The 9,753-nt window shown below is 32.1% G+C and overlaps 1 protein-coding gene across 8 annotated transcripts; it reads left to right on the forward strand.

Annotated features, from left to right (window-relative positions):
- Nucleotides 1-1,959: 1,959 nt before the first annotated feature.
- LOC139904241 (lysine--tRNA ligase, cytoplasmic-like) lies at nt 1,960-9,123 on the forward strand. 8 transcript variants are annotated; one of them, XM_071886188.1, is made up of 5 exons: nt 1,961-2,273; nt 2,461-2,546; nt 3,014-3,114; nt 3,206-3,270; nt 8,854-9,122. In XM_071886188.1, the coding sequence occupies exons 1-4, from the start codon at nt 2,254-2,256 to the stop codon at nt 3,260-3,262; spliced, it is 264 nt and encodes an 87-aa protein (XP_071742289.1). In that variant the 5' UTR covers nt 1,961-2,253; the 3' UTR covers nt 3,263-3,270; nt 8,854-9,122. The 8 variants fall into 8 exon arrangements, 7 of the variants coding, with proteins under 7 accessions (XP_071742284.1, XP_071742285.1, XP_071742286.1 ...); XM_071886186.1 differs by having other exon boundaries at nt 3,211-3,270; XM_071886189.1 differs by having other exon boundaries at nt 3,014-3,108.
- The last annotated feature ends 630 nt before the right edge of the window (nt 9,124-9,753 follow it).

The following is a 9,753-nucleotide window of genomic DNA, read 5'->3' on the forward strand; positions in this document are numbered from 1 at the left end:
ATATGAAATATTGAAATAGAAATAATTATAGAGTTATGAATTGAGAGATATCAAAAAGTGTCACAAAATAATCGAACCATTAACTAAGATGTCACTAAACGTGTAGGGATTTGTGGCTAGTGGGGATATATTAACTCCAAAAATATTCTCAATTTACCTAAATAAAGTGTTACATAAAAAAACAAGCAACCAAATGGTATTTAAATATGCATAAGAGTTCAAATGCAAAGGTAATAATTATCGTAAAATCTAAAAGTTTAAAATTCACCTTTAGAAATAGCAAAACGAATTTTTCGGCGTCAAAACTATTTTGAATGGTAGTAAGCGTTCAGGAAGTCTTGCTTATAACGTCGTTATCTATTTTTTGTGCGAAAGTGGGTTCAATTGCGTTCAGGAAGTCTTGCTTATAGCGTCGTTATCTATTTATTGTGCGAAAGTGGGTTCAATTTATAACCAAAGTCTTCCTGAGAGTACAAGGTACAAGTTGTACATTTGCACATGGCGCAAAGGGCCCAACAAGTTGTACATTTGCAAAGGACCCAAAAACAAGTTGTACATTTGCACAGGGCCCAAACGCCCAACAAGTTGTACATTTGCAAGACCCAAACGCCCAACAAGTTGTACATTTGCAAGGACCCAAAATAATTTGTGCTACACATGGCCCAGCAATACCAAAACAATACCAAAATAATTTGTGCTACAAATGGCCTCGCAATAGCCTGACTTATTGTCCAACAACGTAATAAGCCCTAAGCCCAAGCTTTGTAATAAGCCAAGATCTTAAACACTCCAGCACAATATTATAGTATTATGTAACTTCCATGAGACTAATGATTAAATACCACTGAAAACATTATACGGTCACCGATGTGGGATTGAAACTCATATATATTATCACTTTTCCTCTTCACTTATCTATCTACATTCATATTTATTTTCGTGGCTTTAATTTGAGGCAAACTAAAGCAATTAAATTCAAGTTAACCAATCCCAATTTCTTCAACTCAATGATATTTATTTATGTTAAAAGTATACATATTGTTGTATAAATATATATTTGTTAGCCTATTTATATACAAAAATAGTTATACAAAAATAGTGTATCTATTTTGTTAGCCTATCTATATTTATGATATGTACGAAATGATGTCGTTCAATCGTCAAGTTCTACAATGTATCACATGTATGATAGATATCACCATCTAATGTTATATTTTTTATGTTATTGTTAGAACGTTAGTTGTCGTTTTTTTTAAATAGCTTATATTAACATGACCGGGCCTAAGGGCCTTTTTTTAATCTCGTTCTAGGCACTTAATTCCTCAGGACCGGCCCTGGTAAAATATATTTGCATTCAATATGTAATTTTAAAATGGAAACAATTATAGAGTTATGAATTGGGAGATATCAAAAAGTGACAAAAAATAATTGAACCATTAAACCAAGATGTCACTAAACGTGTAAGGATTTGTGGCTAGTGGGGTTATATTAACCCCAAAAATATTTTCAATGTATATAAATAAAGTGTTACATAAAAAAATGACTTTTTCAGCGTCAAAACTACTTCGAATGGAAGCAAGCGTTCTGGAAGTCTTGCTCATAGCGTCTTTACCTATTTATCGTGCAAAAGTTGGTACAATTTTCAACCGAAATTTTTTTAGCACGCTTGCCACATAATTCGACCCGATTATGTGACTAACCTAATGTGCTTGTTAATGAGTGGTCTATGTTAAAATCCCGTAGTAATATTATGACTAGCAGTCGTGGGATTTTAAAGTGTTACGGAGTATGTCGCAAGACTTTCCGTGTAATTTTTCTTTGAAAAGGACTACCAGTGTTAAAAACGTAAGTTACTACTATACGAGACTAAAAAAAATGGGTGTTTTGGACCCCAAATATAACCCATAAGAGTCCAGGGACTATCGGGTAAAGTTTTTGGAAGTTGCATTTGGGTGGGTGAAAATCTTTGAGGATGGAGGGACTAAAACCTAGATCTTATCATCTTCCTCCTCATGAACTATCCATACACTTTTAGAGAGAGAGCAAGGAGAAGGCTTGATTTGGTGTAATTAGGTCCCAATACTATGGATCCTCATTAGGGTTCTATTCATCATCTAGGAAGTGAAAGCAAGGCTCAATTCCATCATCTTTGTTCTCATCTTCATCATGTTGGTAACTTAATTTTGTGAATTACAAGAACTCGTTATGAGGAGTTGATTGACCAGTTAATTAAGGAACAGATCTGTCGTCTAAATGAGTTTTATACGGAAAGGGTAAGTGGTGTGATTGTTTTTTATCTTTCCATCTATCTACACTAGACTAGATAGATAATATTTTTTTGTTATTGGAAACCAATTTTTTTTTTTAAACTTAAAATAAAAAATAATAATCACATCTCTATTTCATGCTACTCCTATTCCAGATTCAACCATCTTAACTGAATCGTACATCTATTTTCAGGTTATCTTGTATGGACGAAGCTACTTTTTTTGAGCGTCACTTTGATTTGAGAAATGGGGATTACATTGGCGCTATTTGGTGTACAGGTTGGCAATTTCGTTTTACTCTTTTATTATTGGTTGGTTGAAGTATTGTTTATCTTATTTAAATCATTGAGAATTGAGATGAGATATAGTAGGTACTAGTAGGATGACTCATGAATTGCTTTTAAGGTCGATTGGATTGGATGTGTTTATATTATTTGCCAACTCGCCATTTGATGTCCTTCGGTAAAAAAATAGTTGCATGCACGCTATCCATGTTATAAAAACTATATCGTTATGATTATCTAGCAACTAAGATTGACCCATTTAGGTGATCCTGTTCTATGCATTAAAATACACTTTACTTTTGCTAATATTTTACCTATTTGATTGATTGACAAGATACAGATAAAACATAATAAGCAAAACAATACGGAGTAAGAATAAGTCAAAGTTGCACCTATGAATGAATTGCTATTTTAGTTGTGCATTTTGCCTGAATATCTTTTTGTTACCTTTTCCCATGACAGGAACAAGCAGTAAGGGAGGGCTGGGTGTTATTCCAAAAATAATCGTGAATTTGTCTTGTTGTCTTTATAAGATGCCACCACCTGTGCATTGCAATGTAAATGTATAGCTTGTTATAATAATGAACTATTTAAAATTAATGACGCGTGGGTTTTTATTTTTCCTTAACGAATTGCTTGAATATTTCAATCTAGAGAAGACTGGTGTTTGGACTCCTGGAAGTGGTAGATATCCTGATGCTTATATTTTAAATGATCAGGTAGGTATTCATTACCCGAACCTCTACTTTTTTAAGGCTATGTTTATCGCGGTGCTTTTAGCTTTTATGAAAAAGCTCATATTTAATAAAAAGCTTTGTTTGGTTAAAGGAGCTTAAAATATTTAAACATACGAAAAAAAGTTAAAAGCTACTAGCTTGTTGTCATTTTACTTTTTATTTAGCATATTCAGCTACTCTGCCATGCACCTAAATACATTTAAAAATTTACCAGCTACTAACTAAAAGCTACCAGCTAGTTTTGTCAAATATACCCTTCATATTATAACCCCTATTTTGCCTGTTTTTGCATATCATACCGATACCATCAACGTATGATCGAGGGAATACAATAATAATGTTTTTTTTGTTCTGAGCTTTTTCATATATTTATTCAGATGTACTCGAGTAAATTGACTTGCATGACAAAACTTGGGTTTGATTTGATATCAATAGTAGCATTACTCGGGATCTGTACAAATACTCCTGCTTTCAAACTCACATAACAAACAAAATCAAAGCAACAAATGTCTAGCATAAAAATTTCAATAAAGATAAAATTACTATGCGGGTCACGATATATTGATTAAAGAAGTAATAATATGATAACACAATAGTTTGCTAATCAAAGTGCTTCCTTTTAGATATGTATCACGAAACGATAAATGTTTAGGATTTAATAGATGTTCATATATCCCACAGTCATTCTACACAGCAGTAATTAATTTTAGAAGTGATTTTTCTTACCTTAGTGCTAACCATAAGTTTTATATCTACTAAAAACCAAACTCTTAACACTGAATATTAAGTCATGCCTCCAAAACTTGTATAAATAAAATTGGTTAAATCAACACATGTAACATAAAAAAAGGATATATTAAATCAAAACTTGTATGGGTGTACAATCAGACATAAAAATTCCAACTTTAATCATCATAACATAATAATCATATAAGAATCCGTCTTATTATTGCTAACTTGAATATATATATATATATATATATATATATATATATATATATATATATATATAGTGGTAGGATCAAGAGGGAAGTAACCATTCGGGGGGAAGCAAAAACTTTTTTTTTTTTTTCGTTTTTTGAAAAAACTTTGTTCACGAACATTATAGATGAGATGAAAATATGAACATTTAGTAGACACACTTTGTAATAAATGTTTTTATTTTGGCGGGAAAACGCTCGAAGAAGTAATATATAACAATTATCGTGTTTTTCGAGCGTATTTTGAGGTTTTAGCTATTGGGGTTTAGATATTAGGGTTTATAGGGTTTAGATATTAGGGTTTAGAAATTTAGGGTTTAGGGTTTAGATTTAGGGTTTAGATTTAGGATTTAGATTGAGTTTTTAACACGAACGGTTTAGGGTTTAGGGTTTGGTGTTTTGGGTTTATGGAATAAACCCAAAACACCAAACCCTACACCCTAAACTCTAAATCGGGCTAAATTTTACTTCACAAAACATGGAAAAAAAAACGTTCATATTCTTCACGAACAATATTATCTTGAATGTTATTTTTGTCGATCGTTTTCCCGCCTAAATAATAACATTCATCACGAAGTGTCTCTTCTAAATGTTCATATTTTCGTGTGATCTTGATGACGGAAAAAAAAAATTTCAAAAAAAACGAAAAAAAAAAAATATTTTGCTTCCCCCCGATTGGTTACTTCCCCGTTGATCCTGCCTATATATATATATATATATATATATATATATATATATATATATATATATATATATATATATATATATATATATATATGGGCAGGATCAACGGGGAAGTAACCAATCGGGGGGAAGCAAATTTTTTTTTTTTCGTTTTTTTGGAATTTTTTTTTTTCCGGCATCAAGATCACACGAAAATATGAACATTTAGAAGAGACACTTCGTGATGAATGTTATTATTTAGGTGGAAAACGATCGACAAAAATAACATTCAAGATAATATTGTTCGTGAAGAATATGAACGTTTTTTTCTTCATGTTTTGTGAAGTAAAATTTAGCCCGATTTAGAGTTTAGGGTTTAGGGTTTGGTGTTTTGGGTTTATTCCATAAACTCAAAACACCAAACCCTAAACTCTAAACCGTTCGTGTTAAAAACTCAATCTAAATCCTAAATCTAAACCCTAAATCTAAACCCTAAACCCTAAATTTCTAAACTCTAATATCTAAACCCCAATAGCTTAAACCTCAACATACGCTCGAAAAACACGATAATTGTTATATATTACTTTTTCGAGCGTTTTCCCGCCAAAATAAAAACATTTATCACAAATTGTCTCTACTAAATGTTCATATTTTCATCCCATCTATAATGTTCGTGAACAAAGTTTTTTCAAAAAACGAAAAAAAAAAAAGTTTTTGCTTCCCCCCGATTGGTTACTTCCCTCTTGATCCTACCACTATATATATATATATATATATATATATATATATATATATATATATATATATATATACTTGAAGAAAGAAATAGTTTAATCAACTTCATACAAAACATATTGCTGTTATATTAAAATGTAAACAAATTCTTATTATATTAAAATACCTAACTAGATTATTAGTGATGCACCACTGATGCTGGCACTAGTTAATCCACCTGCACTACCACCAGAACCACCCCCTCCACGTTTCTTCACGAATTCGAGCTGAATATCATAATAATCTGATTCAATTGATTATTGATGGGAAATGAAATCATGCCTACAACTCCGGCAAGTATTGTGAAGCACCTATCGTGAAAAATGTATGAACATGAAAGTTTTGTGATCCGGTCGTCGGGGGACTCACAAAACAAACCCTCATTCGAACTTACTAGTAACTATTATTTTGTTGCGTTTTTTCAGCAATGATACGGATGTAGGTGGTGGGGGGGGGGGGGGGGGGGTACCTAGGTTAATTGGTACCATGCTCGAATAACAATTGACATCGTACCTACAAGGTTTGATCATGATAACCTTCCGGGTGGTTTTAATACCATACCGAGGTGTTGGGTTGTCAACTTTCCCCATAAAAGATGGAAGCATCCTACCACCACCAAGATCACAACGCGATACACCCGTCACAACCTACCCGGATAACACACGAAGCAAATCTACATCATAGAAATTGAAACCGAAATTGTCTTGCTAATCTACAAAAGTTGTTCTTTTGATGAACACTATAAATACCAATGTAATGTAATGTAATGTAATGTAATAGCTATGAGTTAGTGACAAATATAAGAAAATTTTAAAAATAAATTCTTTTTAAAAAAATAAAAATAAAAAAACAACTAAATCACTAATCCATGTTATATTTTGGTTAACCTTTACGTTTACAACGGTTGTTTAGATATGATGCTCGTCGAGCAACTATGCGACTTTAGAAGGTTTGGTATTCAAATATCTTTGAAAATACCACGTTAAATGTTAAAACTTGGAAGGGGGGCTCGGGTTTAGGCGTCAATGCAAGAAATTTAGCACCTTCACATTTGTTAGGATTGGGGCAGGTAAGGTCCTCAATCGGTAATGGTATAATGTAACGATACCTAAAACATAACATTTATAGCTCGTTAGCTGCAGCCATTACTTTGTTTTTTGAGACGGAGATGAAGATGTTCGAACTCGTTATGACAACCGATCACAGCTAATGAGTTCCTACATCTTCATCTTCGTCTTAAATAACAAACTAATGGCAGCAACTAACGAGTTACAGATGTTATGTTTAAGGTGTCGTTTACATTATACCATTATTGTTCGACGGCCTTACCTGCCCCATTCCCAATAACTGTAACGGTGCTAAATTTCATGCATTGATACCTAAATCCGAGACCCACTTTCAAGTTTCAACAGGCTGTTTTCAAAGAAATTTGAATACCAAACCTTCCGAAGTCGCATTGTTGCTCCGTCTGAAACGTGCATCATATTTAATCAAAAGTTGTAAACGTAAAGGTTAGCCGAAATGTAACAGGTATTAGTGATTTAGTTGTTTATTTATTTTTATTTTTCTAAAAAGAATTTATTTTTAATGTTTCCTATATTTATCACTAACTCACAGCGAATTAAATTGGTGTTTAGTATATCAAAAGAATAACTTTTGTGGAGTTGCAAGACGGCTTCGACTTCAATTTCTATGATGTTGTTTTGCTTCGCATGCTATTTGGCAGTTTGTGGCAGGTGTAACGCGTTGTGATCTTGGTGGTGGTAGGATGCTTCCACCTTTTATGAGGAAATTTGACAACGTAGCAGCTCTGTTTGGTATTCAAACTAACCGGAAGGTTATCATGATCAAGCCTTGTGGGTACGATGTCAATTACTATTTGAGCATGGTACCAGTTGACCTAGGTACCCCTCCTACATCTCTATTATTGCTGAAAAAACGCAACATAACAATAGCTATTAGTAAGTTCGAATAAAGTATTTAATTTGTGGGTCCCCCGACGACCGGATAACTTTCATGTTCACACATTTTTCACGATTTGTGCATTCTACAATGGCTGACGCTTCACAATACTTGCCTGGGTTGTAGGCATGATTTCCCATCAATTGATTCAGGTATTTTAATATAGTAACAATCATTATATTTTGTATGAAGTGGATTAAAATATTTGTTTCTTCAAGTATTATATATATATATATATATATATATATATATATATATATATAGTGGTAGGATCAAGAGGGAAGTAACCATTCGGGGGGAAGCAAAAACTTTTTTTTTTTTTTTTCGTTTTTTGAAAAAACTTTGTTCACGAACATTATAGATGAGATGAAAATATGAACATTTAGTAGAGACACTTTGTGATAAATGTTTTTATATTGGCGGGAAAACGCTCGAAGAAGTAATATATAACAATTATCGTGTTTTTCGAGCGTATTTTGAGGTTTTAGCTATTGGGGTTTAGATATTAGGGTTTTTAGGGTTTAGATATTAGGGTTTAGAAATTTAGGGTTTAGGGTTTAGATTTAGGATTTAGATTGAGTTTTTAACACGAACGGTTTAGAGTTTAGGGTTTAGGGTTTAGGGTTTGGTGTTTTGGGTTTATGGAATAAACCCAAAACACCAAACCCTACACTCTAAATCGGGCTAAATTTTACTTCACAAAACATGAAAAAAAAACGTTCATATTCTTCATGAACAATATTATCTTGAATGTTATTTTTGTCGATCGTTTTCCCGCCTAAATAGTAACATTCATCACGAAGTGTCTCTTCTAAATGTTCATATTTTCGTGTGATCTTGATGCCGGAAAAAAAAAATTTCAAAAAAAACGAAATTTTTTATTTTTTTTTGCTTCCCCCCGCTTCCCCCCGATTGGTTACTTCCCCATTGATCCTGCCCCTATATATATATATATATATATATATATATATATATATATATATATATATATATATATATATATATATATATATTTTCAAGTTAGCAATAGTAAGACTTACAGGATATTAGATTATTATTTTATGATTAAAGTTAGCATTTTTATGTCTAACTGTACACCCATAAAGGTTATTGATTCAATCCATCATTTTTTATGTTGCATGCGTGTGGACTTATTAAACCAATTTCTTTTATCTGTGGCTGATAGGTTTTGGAGGCATGACTTTAATATTCAGAGTTTAAGAGCTTGGTTTTTGGTAGATAGGAAACTTATGTTAGCACAAAGCTGAGAAAAATCACTTCCAAAATTCATTATTGTTGTGTAGATTGACTATGGGATATTTGGATATTAAATCTTAAACATTTATCGCTTCCTGGTGCATATCTAAAAGGAAGCACTTTGATTAGCAAACTATTGTGTTATCATATTATTACTTCGTTAATCAATATATTGTGGTTGACATAGTAATTTTATCTTTATTGAAGTTTTTATGCTAGATATTGGTTTTTTTGATTTTGTTTGTTATGTGAGTTTGAAGTAGGAGTACCTTTGTACTTTTATTGGTCCTGAGTAATGTTACTGATGATACCAAACCCAAGTTTTGTCATGCAAGTCAATTTGTCACTATATAAATAGTCAAATAACCTATAACCAATTGTCCTATTTGACATGTTATGATATATCATATTGGTTGGGTTATGCTTACAATAAATATTAGGATAGGACATTACTAACGATATATTTTGGTGTGACTATGAAAAAAGTAGGAGATAGTTATAGAATAACTCAACTAACTCGTGTACATCTAACTGAAAATATGAAAAAGATCTGAACAAGAAAAGCATTTATTTTTTTATTCCCTTGATCATATGTTGATGGTCGGTCAGATATGTAAATCCAGGTAAAAGAGGGGTTATAATATGATATTTGAGGTAGAAACAGTTGACAACAAAAGCAGATAACCAAAAGTTACAAATTGTTAGTTATTGTAACGAGTATTATGGGTATGTCCCGGAAAACTAGCTTTTTAGATATATTTAGGTGTTTGGTAGAGTAGCTGGATTTTTTAAATAAAGAGTAAAATGACAAAACTAAACGCTACTTCTA

The sequence above is a fragment of the Rutidosis leptorrhynchoides genome, chromosome 4 (genome assembly GCF_046630445.1).
Source record: "Rutidosis leptorrhynchoides isolate AG116_Rl617_1_P2 chromosome 4, CSIRO_AGI_Rlap_v1, whole genome shotgun sequence".
Lineage (NCBI taxonomy): Eukaryota > Viridiplantae > Streptophyta > Magnoliopsida > Asterales > Asteraceae > Rutidosis > Rutidosis leptorrhynchoides.

Bases quoted from the DNA above. Each gene is read 5' to 3' on its own strand.
- LOC139904241 (XM_071886183.1), top strand. From the start codon at position 2,254: ATGAGTTTTATACGGAAAGG. The intron at 2,274-2,460 runs GTAAGTGGTGTG...ATCTATTTTCAG, and splicing joins ATGAGTTTTATACGGAAAGG to GTTATCTTGTATGGACGAAG. The intron at 2,547-3,013 runs GTTGGCAATTTC...TTCCCATGACAG, and splicing joins TGGCGCTATTTGGTGTACAG to GAACAAGCAGTAAGGGAGGG.